This window comes from Garra rufa, chromosome 24 (assembly GCF_049309525.1).
Source record: "Garra rufa chromosome 24, GarRuf1.0, whole genome shotgun sequence".
NCBI lineage: Eukaryota > Metazoa > Chordata > Actinopteri > Cypriniformes > Cyprinidae > Garra > Garra rufa.
Window position 1 is genome coordinate 9163007 of NC_133384.1, and position 19614 is coordinate 9182620.

The 19614-nt window shown below is 35.1% G+C and overlaps 1 protein-coding gene across 1 annotated transcript in view; it reads left to right on the forward strand.

Annotated features, from left to right (window-relative positions):
• itgb1a (integrin, beta 1a) overlaps window positions 1–19614 on the forward strand; it is a 52116-nt gene that overhangs the window by 21355 nt on the left and 11147 nt on the right. Inside the window, exons 2-12 of the mRNA XM_073830442.1 lie at window positions 3159–3225; window positions 3533–3618; window positions 5564–5783; window positions 5878–6048; window positions 7131–7369; window positions 12582–12737; window positions 12829–12924; window positions 14818–14907; window positions 17419–17559; window positions 17655–17857; window positions 19281–19519. Coding sequence (XP_073686543.1) covers window positions 3159–3225; window positions 3533–3618; window positions 5564–5783; window positions 5878–6048; window positions 7131–7369; window positions 12582–12737; window positions 12829–12924; window positions 14818–14907; window positions 17419–17559; window positions 17655–17857; window positions 19281–19519 — 1708 coding nt within the window. The remainder of the gene's footprint in view (window positions 1–3158; window positions 3226–3532; window positions 3619–5563; window positions 5784–5877; window positions 6049–7130; window positions 7370–12581; window positions 12738–12828; window positions 12925–14817; window positions 14908–17418; window positions 17560–17654; window positions 17858–19280; window positions 19520–19614) is intronic.

The following is a 19614-nucleotide window of genomic DNA, read 5'->3' on the forward strand; positions in this document are numbered from 1 at the left end:
TGATTGCTTCTGTGGACAGGTGTCTTTTATACAGGTAACAAGCAGATTGTGACCTGTATAAATGACACCTGAGAGCCAGAAATCTTGCTGATTGATAGGGGCTCAAATACTTATTTCACTCATTAAAATGCAAATCAATTTTCTGGATTTTTTGTTGTTATTCTGTCTCTCACTGTTAAAATAAACCTGCCATTAAAATTATAGACTGATCATTTTTTGTAAGTAGGCAAACCTACAAAATAAGAAGAAGGGGATCAAATTTTTTTTTTCTCACTGTAGGTGTGTTTGACTTAAAGGTTCTTAAAGAACCATCTCTTTCTTACCTTTTTATAAACTGAATAACCTTCTTTCGCCAAAAATAACCTTTTGTGAAACAGAAAAGTTCTTCAGATGTTAAAGGTTCTTTATGCAGCCATTTAGGCAAAAATGGTTCTTCTATGGCATCGTGAAGCACCTCTATTTGTAAGAGTGTATGGTCACAAGTTACGTCATTACTAACATTTGTTTTCCAATTCCATATTTCCAAAAACATTCATCAGAAAAGGTGCACTACAGTTTGTTTTGTGGGTAGAAGTGTAGTTTCTTGTTAGTATGACATCTGAGCCTAAACAGATCATGCATTTGAGCAAAATAAGAAAGCTTAATGTGTAGTGCAATCAGTATCTGTCATTTCATACATATACAAATGTAATTCCACATCTTTTCATTTGTTATGAGTATTAAAGCACGTGTGTCTATGTTCTAGTTCCACTGGAAAACTTCAGAGTGATGCAAGGAAGTCCGCAAAATAAAGCAAAATAACAGAAAACAAAAACAGGGAAGAAGTCCTCGGATGCCATGTTTGTCATTTATAGCAATAATCTGACACTAATTTAATCTCAAACTGATTAATTAGCAGAAGTTATTATTCACCACCACTTTAACAACATTTCTAACCAATGGGGTTTGATTGTGCGACAAAGTTCCTATGTTTTCAAGAAACAGTCATGACTAGCTAGTTAGTTTCTCCAACAATGCAGTGTACTATGGTAGTTAAGCATGAGTTATGACTTGGTTTAGTTTGGGAAACCATAGTCATATATGCTGTTTATAAGGTAGTGAAAATTATTTAAAAGAATACCATGGTACAAGATATTACCAAAAATCATAGTAAGGTGATTCTGTCTCACTGACACCTATTTCCCCCAATGTTTCCCTAAAAAAATATTATTTCATTGTTGTGTTGTAATATCAAATGATTTCAGGCTCATTCAGTCATATTAAGACAGATATTTATAACCATACATTACCAAAAAATACCACATTCATCATAGTTTTCTGAATAAAAGTGGCCCTGGATCACAAAACCAGTCAAAACCATCGTTGTATGGTTCGTTTGCATAGGACAATATTTGGCCGATATACGACTATTTGAAAATCTGGAATCTGAGGGTGCAAAAAAATCCAAATATTGAGAAAATCACCTTTAAAGTTGTGCAAATGAAGTTCTCAGCAATGCATATTACTAATCAAAATTGAAGTTAGTTATCATGTCCAAAAATCATTGTAATGTTCTGTAAATGGTGATACTGTATCATTAACATCTATTTTCTCCCATTTTTCCCTAAAAAAAGTATTTTATTGTTGTGTTGTGATAGTCCAATGATTTCAGGTTCATTCAGTCATATTAAATCAGATATTTATAACCATATATTCCAAAAAAATACCACATTCATCAAAGTTTTTCTGAATAAATTGGTGGAAAGCTTATTCACTATTAACTACGACTTTTACCTCAATAAATTTCAAATTTGCTACGTATTAATAGTTAGGAGGTAGTTAAGTTTAGGTTTTTGTTAGGATTAGGGATGTAGAATGAGGTCATATAGAATAAGGCATTAATATGTGCCTAATTAGTACTAATAAATGGCTAATATTCATGTTATATGCATGCTTAATATGCATATGCATTATACCCATATGATACTGTGTCATAATATGCATATGATATGGTGTCATTAAAACCTATTTTTCTCCCATTTCCCACTAAAAAGATTTTATTGTTGTGTTGTGATAGTCCAATGATTTCAGGTTCATTCAGTCATATTAAATCAGATATTTATAACCATATATTACAAAAAATACCATGCTTTTCTAAATAAAAGTGACCCTGGATCACAAAACCAGTCATAAAGGTCAGTTTTAGATTTGAGAAGTGAGATTTATATATTAAAGTTGAATAAATAAGCTTTCCATTGGTACGGGACAATATTTGGCTGAGATTCAACTATTTGAAAATCTTGAATCTGAGGGTTCAAAAAAGATATATATATTGAGAAAATCGCCTTTGAAGTCCAAATTCTTAGCAATGCATATTTCCAATTAAAAATTGAGTTTTGATATATTTACAAAATATCTTCATGGCACATGATCTTTACTTAATATCCTAATTATTTTTGGCATAAAAGAAAAATCGATCATTTTGACCCATACAATGTTTTGTTGGCTACTGCTACAAATATACCTGTGCTACTTAGCTAGTTAGTTATCATGTCCAAAAATCATTGTAATGTTCTGTAAAAGGTGATATTATATCATTAACATCCATTTTTCTTGTTGTGTTGTGATAGTCCATTGATTTCAGGTTCATTCAGTCATATTAAAGCACATATTTATAACCAAGTATTACAAAAAAATACCACATTCATCATAGTTTTTCTGAATAAAAGTGACCCTGGACCACAAAACTAGTCATAAAGGTCAATTTGAGATTTTATTTTTTATATTAAAGTTGAATAAATGAGCTTTCCATTGGTGTATGGTTAGGATAGGACAATATTTGGCTGAGATACAACTATTTAAAAAAAAAAAAACCTATATATATATATTGAGAAAATTGCCTTTAAAGTTGTCCAAATTCTTAGCAATGCATATTACTAATTAAAAATTTAGTAAAAGGTTTGATATACTTACAAAATATCTTCACTTAATATCCTAATGATTTTTTTCATAAAAGAAAAATCAATCATTTTGACCCATACAATGTATCGTTGGCTATTGCTACAAATATACCTGTGCTACCGAAGACTGGTTTTGTGGTCCAGGGTCATAAGTGTGTATTTTCATGATTGTTTTGAAGCTGAATACACTGCTTATAATTGTTGTCTTTTTTGTTGTAGATGGACCTGAAGCTACTTTTCATATCAACATTATTAGGGATCATTTGTTGCAGCAGTGCACAGCAAGGTAATGTAAACTCCCAGTGTATTTCTGTCCAGTGTACTGTAACTCTGTCCGACTCTGTCAGAATTAATAAGCGCTGGGTTTCTGTGAGGATAACTAATCGTTCTGTCTTGTGAGCGAGCGAGGTTCTCGTTCAGCAGTTAAATACTGAAGTCATTACTCAGAGCTCGCTCCACCCAGCGCGGTCGGAGCATTATCCATAATGGAAAACATAGAGTAGTCATCTCTGGCTCCCATTACAGAGAGCCGGAGTGACGTAAATGAATCAGTCTGTATATGTGAAACGCTCTCCGTCTCTTCTGTTCTGCAGAGGGTAACGAGTGCATCAAAGCCAACGCTTTATCCTGTGGCGAGTGCATACAAGTGGGGGCTAAATGTGGATGGTGCACTGATACAGTGAGTAGCGTTCAAATGCAATGGTCATTCTGTTCTCTAACCCTCCAAACACAGATTTGTGCTGAAACACACTCACATTCATGCTGATTTATCAGAGCTAAAAAAACATGATTATAAGTCTGATATTGCTTTTATACAACAGTTCAATAAACAAGTGGCTAATATCATATTAATAAGTCATTTGCCTGTGCTGCTGGACCAAACAGACATAATGGCAAAGAAAATGACTCAAAGACATGAGATATTATTAGACACGGCAGATTTTCCAGGAACAGTAATGATGGCTCAGTGTTGTCATTCCATTCATGCTAGGAAATCTTAATCCAACTGCTTCTGCATGGAAACATCTCAGTGATGCTTTAATGACGATTGAGATTTCTTCTAGGAGTCCTTATAAGGAATTTCAAGCATCAGTAAAGCATCAAAATGTTTCCATGCATCATCAAATCCACAAACAAGCAGCGTTATTCTAGCTTCATTGGGCTACTATTATAGATTTTAGTCATATTTTGAATGTTTTTTTGTTGTTGTTGTTTTTTGTCATTTTTGTAAAATTAAACTAGATTTAAATCATAAATTTTGTCTTTTTAATATTTTTGTATTTTATATATATATATATATATATATATATATATATATATATATATATATATATATATTATTAGTTAAAATTTATTTTGCTAAAGTAAAATTTATTTATTATGTATAATATATATATATATATATATATATAATTAAAACTAAGTCAATAAAAAAGTAAATACATGAACATATATTATTATAATTATTCATTCATTTAATTAATTTATTTTGCTTTAATTTAGTTTGTTACCTATAAAAAGCATCAAAATGTTTTCAAGCATCATCAAATCCACAAACAAGCAGTGCTATTCTAGCTTAATTGAGATATTATAATAGATTTTATTCTTATTTTGAATGCTTTTATTTTTATTTATTTTTATTTTAGTCAAGTTAAAATAAGACGTTTTTTTTCAGTTAACATTTATTTTGTTTCAAGTAACATTTATTTATTATATATAAATAAATATAAAACAAAATAAATAAATAATATATAATATATATGTGACCCTGGACCACAAAACCAGTCTTAAGTCGCTGGGGTATATTTGTAGCAATAGCCAAAAATACATTGTATGGGTCAAAATTATTGATTTTTCATTTATGCCAAAAATCATTAGGAAATTAAGTAAAGATTATGTTCCATGAAGATTTTTTGTAAAATTCCTACTATAAATATATAAAAATGTAATTTTTGATTAGTAATATGCATTGTTAAGAACTTGGACAACTTTAAAGGTGATTTTCTCAGGATTTTGATTTATTTGCACCCTCAGATTCCAGATTTTCAAATAGATGTATCTCGGCCAAATATTGTCCTATCCTAACAAACCATACATCAATAGAAAGCTTATTCATTGAGCTTTCATATGATGTATACATCTCAGTTTTGTAAAATTTAACCTTATGACTGGTTTTGTGGTCCAGGGTCACATATATATATATATATTTAATTCAATTTAAGTTAACTATAATTTTAGCATTACTTTTGTCTTATTAACTGTAATATGAAACTATAAATAAATAAAACACATTTGACAGTTTTTAATACATTTTATTACTGAATTTTGAACATCAATTTGTCATAACAATTTTCTTTAGAATAATTAACTCTAAGATTTTCTTTATTAAAGGTTTCTATTTATAATACATGCTCCTGTAATTTTTGCACCTTTTTTTCTGTGCATAGTTGTTAATTTTATAGTTTGTCTTTTAAACATTGATAATCATAAATATTTCTTGAGCAGAAAATCAGCATATTAGAATAATTTCTGAAGGATCATGTGACACTGAAGACTGGAGTAATGATGCTGAAAATCCAGCTTTTCAAAAACACAGCAACATCTTGTGTATTTCTCCCTATCAGGAGTTTCTGAAGCAGGGAGAGCCCACATCAGCGCGCTGCGATGAGCTGGAGTCGCTCAAGAAGAGAGGATGCAACGCCGCCAAGATCGAGAACCCTCACGGGAGCCAAAGGATCCTCAAGAACAAAGCAGTGACCAACCGCAAGAAAGGAGCAGAGAAACTCCGACCCGAAGACATCACTCAGATCCAGCCTCAGAAACTCAGCCTCAACCTCAGATCTGGTACTAACTCAAAATCTGAAATCCTTGTTGGTTTTTATTGATCTGTGCAAGTGCTTTAGTGAATACTAACACATATTTTGTAAATAAATTGTAGGGGAACCTCAGAATATCAAACTGAAGTTCAAGAGAGCTGAGGACTATCCCATAGACCTGTACTACCTGATGGACCTGTCCTACTCCATGAAGGATGACTTGGAGAACGTCAAGAATCTAGGCACCAGTCTGATGAAGGAAATGTCTAAGATCACCTCAGATTTCAGAATAGGTGAGAGTCTTGTAGTTTTGCTCAAAAACGTAGATCTGTTTTATAGTTGTTTTAAACATGTAATAACATTGTAATATATGTTAAGTATGTTAAGTTTTTTTTATTATTTATATAGAGTATAGGGTTGAACTATTTGTTAATTAAATATATTTTAATTATTTTGGTATATATATATATATATATATTATGATTACGATTCGAACTGCTATATAACAAACATTTAATCCCATAAGAAAATGACAACAAAGAGACCGCTTCAGTGATAGTAATACAATTGTTTTTGAATAATACTAATAATAATACTACCACTAACTGTATATATATTTTTTAATTTAACGCTTATTATAACAAAAAAATGAAAGACAGAAAAATACTGTTGTAATAATGCAATTGTATTTGCAGGAAAACAAATGTTTTATTTTCGTAATTCGTAATATTGTCATTTTTGTAAAACTAAATTAAAATGAGAAATGTTGTCTTTTTATATTTTTTATTTTATATATATATATAATTAATTAAAAAAATATAAAAAAGACAACATTTCTCATAGAGTATAGGGTTGCAGTATTTGGTAATAAAATATCTTTTAAAGAGACCACTTCAGTGATAGTAATACAATTGTTTTTGAATAATAATACTACTAATAATAATAATACTAATCATAATTATAAAAATACTGTTATAATAATGCAATTGTATTTTAAAATACTAAATAAATATTTAATCGTTTTATTTTACCCAGCATGTTACAATGCTCAATTCTTTACTTTCAAATATTAAACACTTGAGCTTTTATTTTGACAGAAAACCGCAGGGAGATCTCTAAGTATGTGTTTAGTTAGTTAGACAGCTGTTTATAAATGCCTCTCATTACTTATAAAATACTGAAAACTTGTGCAAATAAACACACAAGTCTACTTTGTTTGGACTAATTTAAATTTTTTTATGTTTAAAACTGTTTTTATGTTTATAAATGTTAAAATAATACATAATCAAAACTTTCCTAACTTTTCCAAAGCCATTAGACACACAAGTAGGCATGCATTTCAAGCTAAGATGCTGCTTTGCTCATGTTTGGATAGGTTTCGGTTCTTTTGTGGAGAAGACGGTTATGCCGTATATCAGCACGACTCCGGCCAAGCTGCTGAACCCCTGCACAGGGGACCAAAACTGCACCAGCCCCTTCAGCTACAAAAACGTGCTGAAACTCACCAGCAATGGGCAGCAGTTCAACAGTCTGGTGGGGAAACAGCAGATATCTGGCAACCTGGACTCACCTGAGGGGGGATTTGATGCCATCATGCAAGTGGCTGTCTGTGGAGTGAGTGGAAAACAACACCATTGAGAATGTTTATTTATTGTGCACTGAGAATATGTGCAGGTCAATTCTGATATACTGCCTTAAAATGCTGAATAATGAGATTTTTAAATCTTACACACTGTCAAAAATCATTTTCTTCTGTTTCCAGAAAAAAGTCAAAATTAAGTGCATTTTTGCTTGAAACAAGCAAAATAATTTGCCAATGGGGCAAGAAAAATAATCTTGTTTCCTTTCGATACTTCACTCGTACTGTGTCTGAAAGACGCTTTGGGGAAAACTCCTTTTTCTCCGAGACTGAAGCATTTTTAATAACGCAGTGTTACTGCACGGCCATTGGTTCATGCAGTGAGTAAAAAACGAACCAATGGCTTGGCAGCGGACTGCTTCCACTACGAAAGCTGTCTGCCCCGGTTCGCTTGCAGAAGGCGCCCCGCCTCCCCAGCTCTCATGTTTCTCTCCTCCCAGTAATCTCGGAGGAAGCAACAGTTGGTTGTGAGCTGGTCGATCAGACATGAGCATTCTCATGCCGACACACATTCTGTTTGCTTTATTGATTTGCCAGCGTGTGTTACTTGCAAGGATCAGAGGCACTCGTTACAACGAGCAGCTTTAATCCTCCTAGGCAGATCGGAGCAAAGCACTGTCACATTACAGACCGCTTCGTGTTTGTGTATGCGTCGCTCACAGAGGCAAGCTGCTTACATTAAGTAGTCTGTACCTGTTTTGCTCGCGGGAGTCACCCCGCCTCTCCTGTTCTTGCGTTTCTCTTCTCCATGTTACCCCCGAGAAAGAGACAGTGAACGCACAATCAGACTTAAGTGATTTAACGCCGACAGGCATTTAAGATTTGCCTTCAAAGGAGTGGCTTATCATTACACAGTCCTTCCTTTTGGACTGTCTCTAGCTCCCCGCACGTTTACGAAGTGCATGGACGCAGCTCTTTCCCCCCTGAGACAGATGGGAATTCGCGTCCTGAACTACCTCGATGACTGGCTCATTCTGGCCCAGTCAGAGGACAAGCTGACATGTCACAGATCCTTTCTACTCAGCCACTTAGAGTGCCTAGGACTCGGGGTCAATTTTGCCAAGAGCAATCTGTCCCCCAGCCAACATATATCGTTCCTGGGAGCAGTTTTCACCTCTGTTCAAATGAGGGCAGTTGTTGTGCCACGACGAGCTCTGGCCATTCAAAAAGCTTGCGGCCTCCTTCAAAATCGGAGCCCTTCGCCCTCTCAAAGCCTTTCAGAGGATGTTAGGCCTTATGGCTTCTGCATCCCCAGTACTTCAGTTGGGCCTACTGCGCATGCGCCCCCTTCAGTACTGGCTGAAACTGAAAGTTCCGTCCCAAGCCTGGCGTCAAGGACGCCTGCGTGTCAAAGTGGATCAGGCCTGTGTCTCAGCCCTGACCCCTTGGAAGGACCCTCAGTGGATGGAACAGGGCATTCCCCTGGACATGGTCTGCAGAAGGAAGATGGTCTCGACAGATACTTCCAACTCGGTTTGGGAGCACTGTGCGACGGCAATCCAGCATTCGGCCACTGGTCGTAAGCAGAAAGTTGCCTTCACATCAACTGTCTAGAAATGCTAGCAGTATGTTTAGGCCTTCAAACCCTTCTACCAATCTTAAAGGGACATCACGTCTTAGTCCGTTCGGACAACATGACGGTCGTGTCCTACATAAAATGTCAAGGGGGCCTTTCATCGAGACGCCTGTTCACCCTAGTGGAACGTCTCTTGAAATGGGCTCAGCTCAACCTGCGTTCATTGAAAGCAACGCATATACCAGACATGCTATCTCGGAGCAACGTCTCCTCAGACGAGTGGACACTCCATCCCGAAACGGTTCAGGAAATATGGGCTGTCTTTGGCAGAGCGAAAGTCGACCTTTTCGCCTCAAAAGACAATTTTCATTGCTCAATCTATTTTTCAAAGGATCAGGATGCGTTGGCCCACGACTGGCCCAACCTCCTCCTATACGCGTTTCCCCTGATCGCCCTGATACCACAGGTCATCAGGCGAGTCAGGGAACAAAAACTCGGTGGCCCCATTCTGGCAGAACCAACATTGGTCCCCAGACCTGCCTCGGCTGCTCTCATCAGCCCCTTGGCCTTTTCCACTGAGACGAGATCTCTTGTCACAGGCGAACAGAACGTTATGGCACCTCCAACCAGAATTGTGGGGACGCTGCACTTATGGCCTGGAAGCCTCCCAGAGAACGTCTTAAGCACTATTTCTCAGGCTAGAGCACAGTCTACAAGACGGTTCTATGACCTTAAATGGTCTGTTTTTTCCGCTTGGTGTTCCACCCGCGGTGCAGACCCGAACTTATGTGACATATCAGTGATATTGTCTTTCCTTCAAGAGCTGTGGATAAGGGACGATCTCCTTCCACGCTCAAAGTCTATGTGGCGGCCATCGCGGCATTCCATATCCTTATGGATGGCCAGTCTGTGGGGAAGAACAATCTAGTTCGTTTTTTGAAGGGTTCACGAAGGCTCAATCCACCTCGCCCCATCACAGTCCCTTCTTGGGACCTTCCCACAGTACTGAGAGCTCTTAAGAGCCCTCCATTTGAGCCGCTGCAGTCCATTGACCTTCGCCCTCTAACGTTGAAAACCGCCCTGCTTTTGGCATTAGCATTGGTAAAACGCATGGGTGACCTACAGGCTCTCTCAGTGAACCCTGTATGCCTGGAATTCGGGCCTAATGACTCCAAGGTCATCCTGAAACCAAGGCGTGGTTATATACCAAAGAGTCTCTCGACTCCTTTCAGAGATCAAGTTATCACTCTTTTGGCGCTTCCTCCCTTGGAGCAAGACCAAGACTTTAACCTCCTTTGTCCTGTTGGGGCATTGAGGAACAATCTGCTTCCTTCAGACAGTCGGAACAGCTGTCTGTATGTAAGTGGTTTTCGGTCACGAAACAGAGGTTATCCAAATGGATAGTAGAAGCTATCATGCTGGCATACTCTTCATTGGGTCTACAATGCCCCATGGAGGTTAGGGCCCACTCGACTAGAGGCATTGCCTCGTCCTGGGCGTGGTCCAGTGGTGTTTCTACTGCAGAAATTTGTGCGGCGGCTGGCTGGGCTTCTCCGTCCACATTTGCTAGATTTTATAACCTGGATGTCCCGATCTTATCAGATTTTTTCTGCATAAGTGGATAGCCAGTTAACCGGTACCTTGTTAAATATGTTATATGTCTTGGCCCTCTTGCGAGCTCCAAACTGCACTATCTCCCTGGAACGGTCGCTTATTGGGTTATCCCGATTGAGCAGGATGGCCCGGAGTAGCCCCTAGGTGCTGTTAGTCGTTCCTCTACCATAGCAACGGCGAGATTGTACTGGTTCCCCAAAGCGTCTTTCAGACGCAGTACAAGTGAAGTATCGAAAGGGAACGTACTCGGTAACGAGTACTGCTTTGCTGGCCATGCTATGTAGCCGCACGACTCAGTCGTTGCTTCAGTCGAAGTAACCTGACATCCTATGGCGAAACGCGCGCTTATATAGCCAGTTACTCCGCCCATTCTGGCGGAATCTGACGCGAGTCGTTGTCATAGGCTCGTGCAGCTCCGCCGCTAAGCCATTGGTTCGTTTTTTACTCACTGCATGAACCAATGGCCGTGCAGTAACACTGCGTTATTAAAAATGCTTCAGTCTCAGAGAAAAAGGAGTTTTCCCCAAAGCGTCTTTCAGACGCAGTACTCGTTCCGTATCTCAGGGAACCAAGGTTACGAAAGTAACCGAGTACGTTTTCTGTTTAAAACAAGTTTGTTTGTTTTTTTGCTTACCCATTGGCAGATTATTTTGCTTGTTCTAGACAAAAACAAGAACATATTTTTTACTTGTCTAGAAAATCCTTCTTGATTTAAGAATTTTAGATATTTTGCCTAGAAACAAGTGGTGAAGCGGTATATTTAATCTTAAATAATGTTTTACATATCCAAATCCAAATTTTGCTCAGACCAAATCTACCCTGTTATACACTTTTCAATTTATTTTTTTAAGTTTCCTTAATGACAGCAACAATAAAATAAAATAAAAAGAAGAATCAATAAAGAAGTATTCACTGCAAAAAATGCTTTTCTTTTTGTCTTGTTTCCAGCCAAAATATCTAAAATTTTTACATCAAGAAGGATTTTCCAGACATGTAAAAATTATAAGTCAATAAATCAAAATTAAGTGTGTTTTTGCTTGAAACAAGCAAAATAATCTGTCAATGGGGTAAGAAAAATAATTGTTTTCTGTTTGAAATAATTATTTAGCTTATTTCAAGCAAAAACACACTTAATTTTGACTTGTTTTTTCTGAAAACAAGAAAATAATTTTCTAGAAAATCCTTCTTGATTTAAGAATTTTTTGATATTTTAGCTATAAACAAGTAAAAAAAGTAAGAAAAATAAGTAAAAAAGCATCATATATATATATATGTATGTGTGTGTATGTGTATGTGTATGTGTATATATATATATATATATATATATATATATATATATATATATATATATATATATGTAATATTAATGTAATATTAATGGTTTAACATTTTTTCCATTTCAAAGATTTAGTTTTATAAAATCTTACTTTTATATATGGAAGCTTGTTCCAGCCACATAATTTTTTTTTTTAAAAAAGGTTCTTTTTTTTCTCTTATCTCACAATTCAGACTTTCTTTCTGGCAATTGCGAGTGTATTTATTACAATTAGGATGTTTCTTCTCAGAATTGCAGGTTTATATCTCACAACAGAAAATTTAAACTAATAAACATCTTACATTTCTGACTTTTTTCTCTGAATTTTACATTTGCATCTTGCAATTTTCACTTAAAAAGTTTGCAATTATGCATTCATTTCTCAGTTCAAGTAAAAAAAAATGCAAGGTATAAACTCCCAATTGCGAGAAATAAAGTCACAATTCTGAGAAAAAAAGAATTTGTCAGAATTTGTCAGAAATTTGAAATAAAAAGTTGGAAACAGGCTTTCATATTCATTTGATTTTCTACTTTTCATGATGTTCAAAAGGCACTAAAAACCCTAAAAGGCCCATGTCTTTATTTGGTTATTTTCAGACTATCTTTATAAGTATAGCCAGTTGTGTCCTCAGTCTGTTTTTGTACTTTCAGCTCACTCTTTGTATCCCTTGGCCTCATTTTTCTTCTTCCTGTTGTTTTCTCTCTCTCTCTCTCTCTCTCTCTCTCTCTCTCTCTCTCTCAGGAGCACATCGGCTGGAGAAACGTCACTCGTTTGTTGGTTTTCTCCACAGATGCGGGTTTCCATTTTGCTGGCGATGGCAAACTAGGTGGAATCGTGCTTCCCAATGATGGGAAATGCCACTTAGAAAACAACATGTACACTATGAGCCATTATTATGTACGCATATGACATCTTCAGGTGATTTTCAGACCAGACTATTGGATGTGTGACAGATTTAACAGAGCTTTCATTTCCTTTTCCTGACTAGGATTACCCATCCATCGCCCACCTGGTTCAGAAACTGAGTGAAAACAACATCCAGACCATCTTTGCAGTGACAGAGGAGTTTCAGCCTGTTTACAAAGTAGGTCCACAGATGATGTGTATGAAGCTGAAACACTCACATTTTTCTCTGTCTAGAGCCTGTAGTTTCTTTCCCTGTGAGAATTTTTCATATTCCTTGTCAGTAAAGAAGCCATTTTTGATTTATAAAAGTTTCCACCTGGCCTGTAGTCTTTTTCCCCACAAGTCAAAACTTAGGAATCTTTGTGATGTGCTGCAAAAATAAAAGACTTACCTTACTTAGTATTGTCTTGTTTCTAGTCAAAATATCTAAAAATTCTTCAAGATATTCAGTCTTGTTTTAAGCAAAATGTGCTTAATTTAGTTTTTTCCCCCTGGAAACAAGTACAATTATCTGCCAAAATACTCTTAAAACAAGAGTATTTTACTTACCCTGCTGGCAGATAATATTACTTTACTTTAATACTTACTTTAATTTTAATTTTTACTTTTAAGCAAACTGCACTTAATTTTGTGTTTTCCCCCTGGAAACAAGACTAAATGTCTTACGTTATTTTACTGATCTAGTAAATGCATCTTAAGTTAAGATTTTTTAGATATTTTGACGAGAAACAAGACAAAAATACTAAGTAAGATAAGCCTTTTTTTTGCAGTGTGCTTGTTGGATTTAAAATGCTCAAAAATAAAAAAAATAATTAAATATAAGCACATAACATGTTTTTGTTGCTTGAATGATTATGTAAATCATCCCATGGAGCAAAAACAAAATCAAATATATATTTTTAAAATGTATTTCAAATTATACAAAACATGGCCAAAAAATCTACATTTTCTAAAATGTTTAAAAAAATGTACGTAATGTATTTGTATGTATGTATAATTTTTCAATTTTAATTACTAAAAATATGTAATTATAATTTTTTTGCTTTTTTAAATATAAATATATAGATATGTTTTAACCATTTGCAAACATATTTTGTCTTCACTGCAAAGGTAAAAATTATTTTCTTGTTCTTATTGTAGAACAAGCAAAATAATCGGCCAATAATCTGTAAGAAAAAAGTCTTATTTCAAACAAAAACAAGATTATTTTCCTAACCCCATTGGCAGATTATTTCGCTTGTTTCAAGCAAAAACACACTTAATTTTGACTTTTTTTTTTTTTTCTGAAAACAAGACAATAATTTTCACTTGTCTAGAAAATCCTTCTTGATTTAATCATTTTAAGATATTTTGGCTGGAACCAAGACAAAAAATCTAAATAAGAAGAAGTAATCTTTGCAGTGTTTTTGTCTCTGTATATACTTTAGGAACATACTTTATAATTTTCCAAAAATTCAATATTATTTAATTATTACAAATTTGAATATTTAGTACATTCATATTGGCACGAATGTAAATGTAGGCTGCTTGCCTCTGAAATACATTTTATAATTTATTTTGGTATATGAAGGTTGATACAAAATATATTTTCAATTTCAAAAATATATTTAATTGAGCTTCAAAAATCTATATTTAGTATATATTTTAAATATATTTTGATCAGATTTTTTTTATTTGGCTGGGGGATATGGCCTGTTGAGGCGAGATATCCAGTTACTTTTCTAAGTGATCAGACTTATAATATTCAACTGCTGAGTGATAAAACAGGCGAAAAAAATCCCATAGACTTGCACTGAAACAGCCATAGCTATGTGTTACAAATGGATGAATTGAAATATTACATATTTCACTCTTGCGGGACTAAAACTCTCAGGCATCTGAACAGTTTGAATCCAACTTCTCTGTATTTGGAAAGCCACAAGCCCAAGATAGTTTCCCAGCTTGGAATGATCCGAACGCCAAGGTCATAATTAAGTGTTCCTGTCTGCAGTTTAACAGGACGGTTGTAAAACAAACACCCTATGTCCCAGTGCTGAAGATCCATGGATGTTTTTTCTCTCTCTTTCCATAGGAACTTAAAAATCTGATCCCAAAGTCTGCAGTGGGGACGCTTTCAGCAAACTCCAGCAATGTTATCAATCTGATCGTTGATGCCTACAATGTGAGTCAATTAGGTTTCCTTAAAGGTGCCATAGAATGGAAAACTGTGTTTACCTTGGCATAGTTCAATAATAACAGTTCAGTACATGGACATGACATACCATGAGTCTCAAACACCATCGTTTCCTCCTCCTTATATAAATCTGGTGTTTGCAAAAGACCACTGAAAAACAGGCCAATTCCATCATAACACAGACTATGACGTTATAGTCCTGATCATTAGTACAGGGTGGCCGCGGATCCTTAAAAAGTCTTAAAAAGTCTTAAATTCCGTTGTCCTAAAATAAGGCCTTTAAATGTCTTAATTTGTCTTAAATCTAAATCCAAGGGTCTTAAATTTTTTACACTTTGAAAAGGAAAAGTTTATCGTTTTGAGGAGAATCTCCTGCGCAGGTTCTAAATCTGTTCTGTTGCTAGACACGCGCTTGCTTGACAACGCCGCAGTGTTGCCAGATTTAGCGGGTTTCCGCCCAACTACACGCATTTGAATCGCAGATTAGCTGTTAAGTTTAACCATCATAGAGTAAAAGTTTATAATTAGCACATGTTTTTACGTTGCCGCACACAACTGGCGCGAGCACGCGCAGAGAGAGAGAGAGGAGAGAGAGGCACGCGGCGCGATTCACACAGATTGATTCCTCTTTAACTGCTATTTGAACGGAAACGTACATACCAAGTCATGTCTTAATACCCGTTTTGGTATTCTGTTTAACAGTCGTTTATGTCTTCAGTGAACCGAAACAGCTGAGAAAGAGATGCGTGCCAGTATTCGGTTTGGGCATTTGGCCTTAAAGAGACAGCATCCAATAAATACCTGCAGTGAGAAACACTAGTTATTTTACAATTAATTATTAAATTTCCCCTCCTGAATACTAGTGTTATTGATTTTATTACTAACTTTATGTTGTATTCATTTACACTTGTCATTTGTGTAATTGTTCTTGTTTTGTTACTGAACTTTAGTTCAGATAGTAGTTTTTGCTGTGGATGAGAAGTAGCCTACCTAAAGTAAGCATTCAGTAATTAGGAAAAAACTAACTTTTTTTTTTTTTTTTGCTGATCCGAAAAATGATCCGATCCATGACTCAAAATCCGTGTTTGTTACACTGTTACATTGGCTTCAAAGTGTGTGAGAGCCTTGACTTTGTCATGGAATAGAAAATAATTTCTTCTTCTGGAATAGTGTTTTCTGTTGAATATTCCCAAGAATAATCAGTTAAATAAAATAATAATTTAAAATATCTTCATAGTTTTGTGCTAGACTTTTGCGGGACTTTCAATTTGGTCTTAAATTTTGTTTGAAAATGGTATTAAAAAGTCTTAAAATGTCTTAAATTTAACTTGGTCAAACCTGTAGACACCCTGTAGTAGTCACGCCCCCAACATTTACATCGCCCAATCATCTAAGGACTGCTGCTGCATTCTAACGTCACACAGAGCATGTCACACAAATCTCAAAAGTGAAAGTAATGGTTATTGTGCATTCAAAACGGCAGTTTCAATGCCCCGCGTATTAATAGCTGCTTGAGCTTCATAATTATTAAATATATATTTTCGTCCATAGAGACAGAGTGACACGCGTCATAATCTGAAAACCACACCCACACCAACGCTCTCCAATGACTTTGTATTGCGGGAAGCTGCCTCCTTGTCATTTCTGACTTCTAACAAAAAAACAGAACAATGTCTAAAAGCTGTTATGTGACAAGGTGTACAGCAAACAAGCTATAAAACACAGAACTACGTTTTTATAAGCTGTCAACTTAAAAAACGAGTGTTTAAGAACACAAAAGTAGAGTGCAACGTGTCTGAGAACTACACCGCTGGAGGGCAATTTAACAGCAACAGTAAACATTTATTATTTTTAACCATGTCAAAGGATTTCACCACCCTGAAAGGAGGAGATATATTGAGAAACTATATTGGTCTATGTCTATGTGACCTTCCTTTTGTTGGAGAAATGATCCAACTGAATGGCCCAACGTGAAATACCCTGACATCTACAACTATTTGTGTCTCTTGTTTTTTGGGTCGACAGCTTATAAAATTGTAGTTTTGTGTTTTTTAGCTTGTTTGCTGTACACCTTGTCACATAGCAGCTTTTAGACATTGTTCTGTTTTTTGTTATAAGTCAGAAATGACAAGGAGTCCGCTTCCCACAATACAAAGTCAATGGTGTGGGCGTGGCCTAAATGCGCTATCTCTATGTGTTTCCTTGTGAACTACTGAAATGAGCCGCTCTGTGAAACAGCCAATCAGAGCAGAGCTCCTCATTATTATTCATGAACCTTCCAAATAAGGTAATAACAGAGCATTTCATTCTAGGGACAAATCCTAGGGTTGTAAATGGACTTGTAAAAGCATTTCTGGAGAATTTTTGCCCTTACCTAAGCCATATACCTTCTATGTAGATATCAGAAAACAAATTAAAATATTGTATCAATGCATTCTATGGCGCCTTTAAAAATATCTGCCGTCTGAAGGAATTGAACCGATTTCTGTTTTCTCGCAGTCTCTTTCCTCAGAGGTGATTCTTGAGAACAGTAAGCTTCCCGAAGGAGTGACCATCACCTATCAATCACGCTGTAAGAACGGAGTCGTGAATGAGGGAGAAAACGGAAGGAAGTGCTCGAACATCTCCATCGGAGACGAGGTGAGGCTGAAGCAACACAAATGCATCTGTCATCCACTGCAGAAACTGCTAGTATGTCGTTTCTAAATTGTTTTCTGTTTATACTGCATTTCCAGGTATCATTCAACATTAATATCACGGCTCAAGGCTGCCCCAAACAAGGCAAACCTGAAATGATTAAGATCAAGCCATTGGGCTTCACTGAGGAGGTGGAGATCATGCTCAGTTTCATCTGCGAGTGTGAATGTCACAAGCATGGCATCAAGAACAGTGAACTGTGTCATAACGGCAACGGGACGTTTGAGTGTGGAGCCTGCAGGTCAGTCTGTCCTTACAAAATTAGCTTGCGTTTGCTTAGAAAAACACATCTTTGTTTTATCTCCTAAATTACATTTGATGTGTTTTTGTAAAAAGTGAAGCAAGTTGCAAATACTCAGCTTAAAACATTCTTATATGATACTTTTTAACTTAATAATTAATTTTAAAAAATTACATTTCCAGCGTTTATTTTAATTTTAGTTTGCATTTTAGTAATTTTGTTAATTTTTTTGAGCACAATAACAACAATTAACAATATATATTGAATAAGAAGACACATTTTAGGACCTTTTTCTTTAAAATGTAACACTTTTTCATCTAGAATTTCTATTTGCAACAAACAATAAGTAAAAAAAATATGATACAATGTCAATGAACATAATTTCACAATGCAAAACAAATATTATTACCTCCTTCAAAAAACTTGATTTTGTTGATTTTTAGAAAAAAAAATGAATCTTTGATTTAAATAATCTTTGTAAAACAAATGATGCAAAAATGTGTTATATATTTTTATGAGTATTTTTTTTCAAATGTAGCTTTAATTCAAAGTCTCATTCACATATCACTAAATAATTTCGTAATGCGATTTCGTAATTGTAGGATTAAATATTAAAAACACAGAATAGTTAATGTAAATTTAAAAAATGTCAGTTTTTTTTTCAAATTAATGGAAAATATTATATATATATATATATATATATATATATATATATATATATATATATATATATATAATTCAAAATAATGTTTTTGTTGATTTTAGTTTTAAATATTAAAAACGCAATATTTAATGTACATTTTAAAAAAAGTTTTTAAATAATGCATTGTATTGTTATTTTTTGGTATATGAACTATTGCTACACTGGATGATAACAAAAATCTCTCTCTCTCTCTCTCTCTCTCTCTCTCTATATATATATATATATATATATATATTATTAATTTAAAATAATGTTTTTGTTGATTTTAGGGTTAAATATTAAAAACAATATTTAATGTAAATTAAAAAAAAAGTTAAAAAGATGTATTGTGTTGTTATTTTTTGGTATATGAACTATTGCTACACTGGATGATAACAAAAAAATCTCTCTCTCTCTCTCTCTCTCTCTCTCTCTCTCTCTATATATATATATATATATATATATATATTTTATTAATTAAAAATAATGTTTTTGTTGATTTTAGGGTTAAATATTAAAAACAATATTTAATGTAAATTTAAACAAAAAAAGTAAAAAAAAATGTATTGTTATTTTTTGGTATCTGAACTATTGCTACACTGGATGATAAGAAAAAAGAGGACAGAATATATTGTAATGCACTGGAAAATGGGGTATTAACTGTATTTTCCTCTCGTCTTTGACCCATAAACATGAAAGTAAAACTTTAAATGTGAGTAAATGTGAGCTGTGTCCTTTCAGGTGCAATAAGGGCCGTGTCGGCAGGCAGTGTGAATGTCGAAAAGATGAGGTGTCCACCGAAGACCTAGACAAGAACTGCCGCAAGGACAACGGCACAGACATCTGCAGCAATAACGGCGAGTGCGTGTGTGGCACCTGCGAGTGCAAGAAGAGAGACAACCCAGAAGAACGCTACAGCGGCAAATTCTGCGAGTGTGACAACTTCAACTGCGACCGCTCCAATAACAAACTCTGCGGAGGTACTGAAACAGGAAGCTGTTTTCCTTTTAGACCATCCGTGTTACCAATACATCACTCAGCAGACCGCTAATAGAGGAAGCCGGTGGTTAATGTG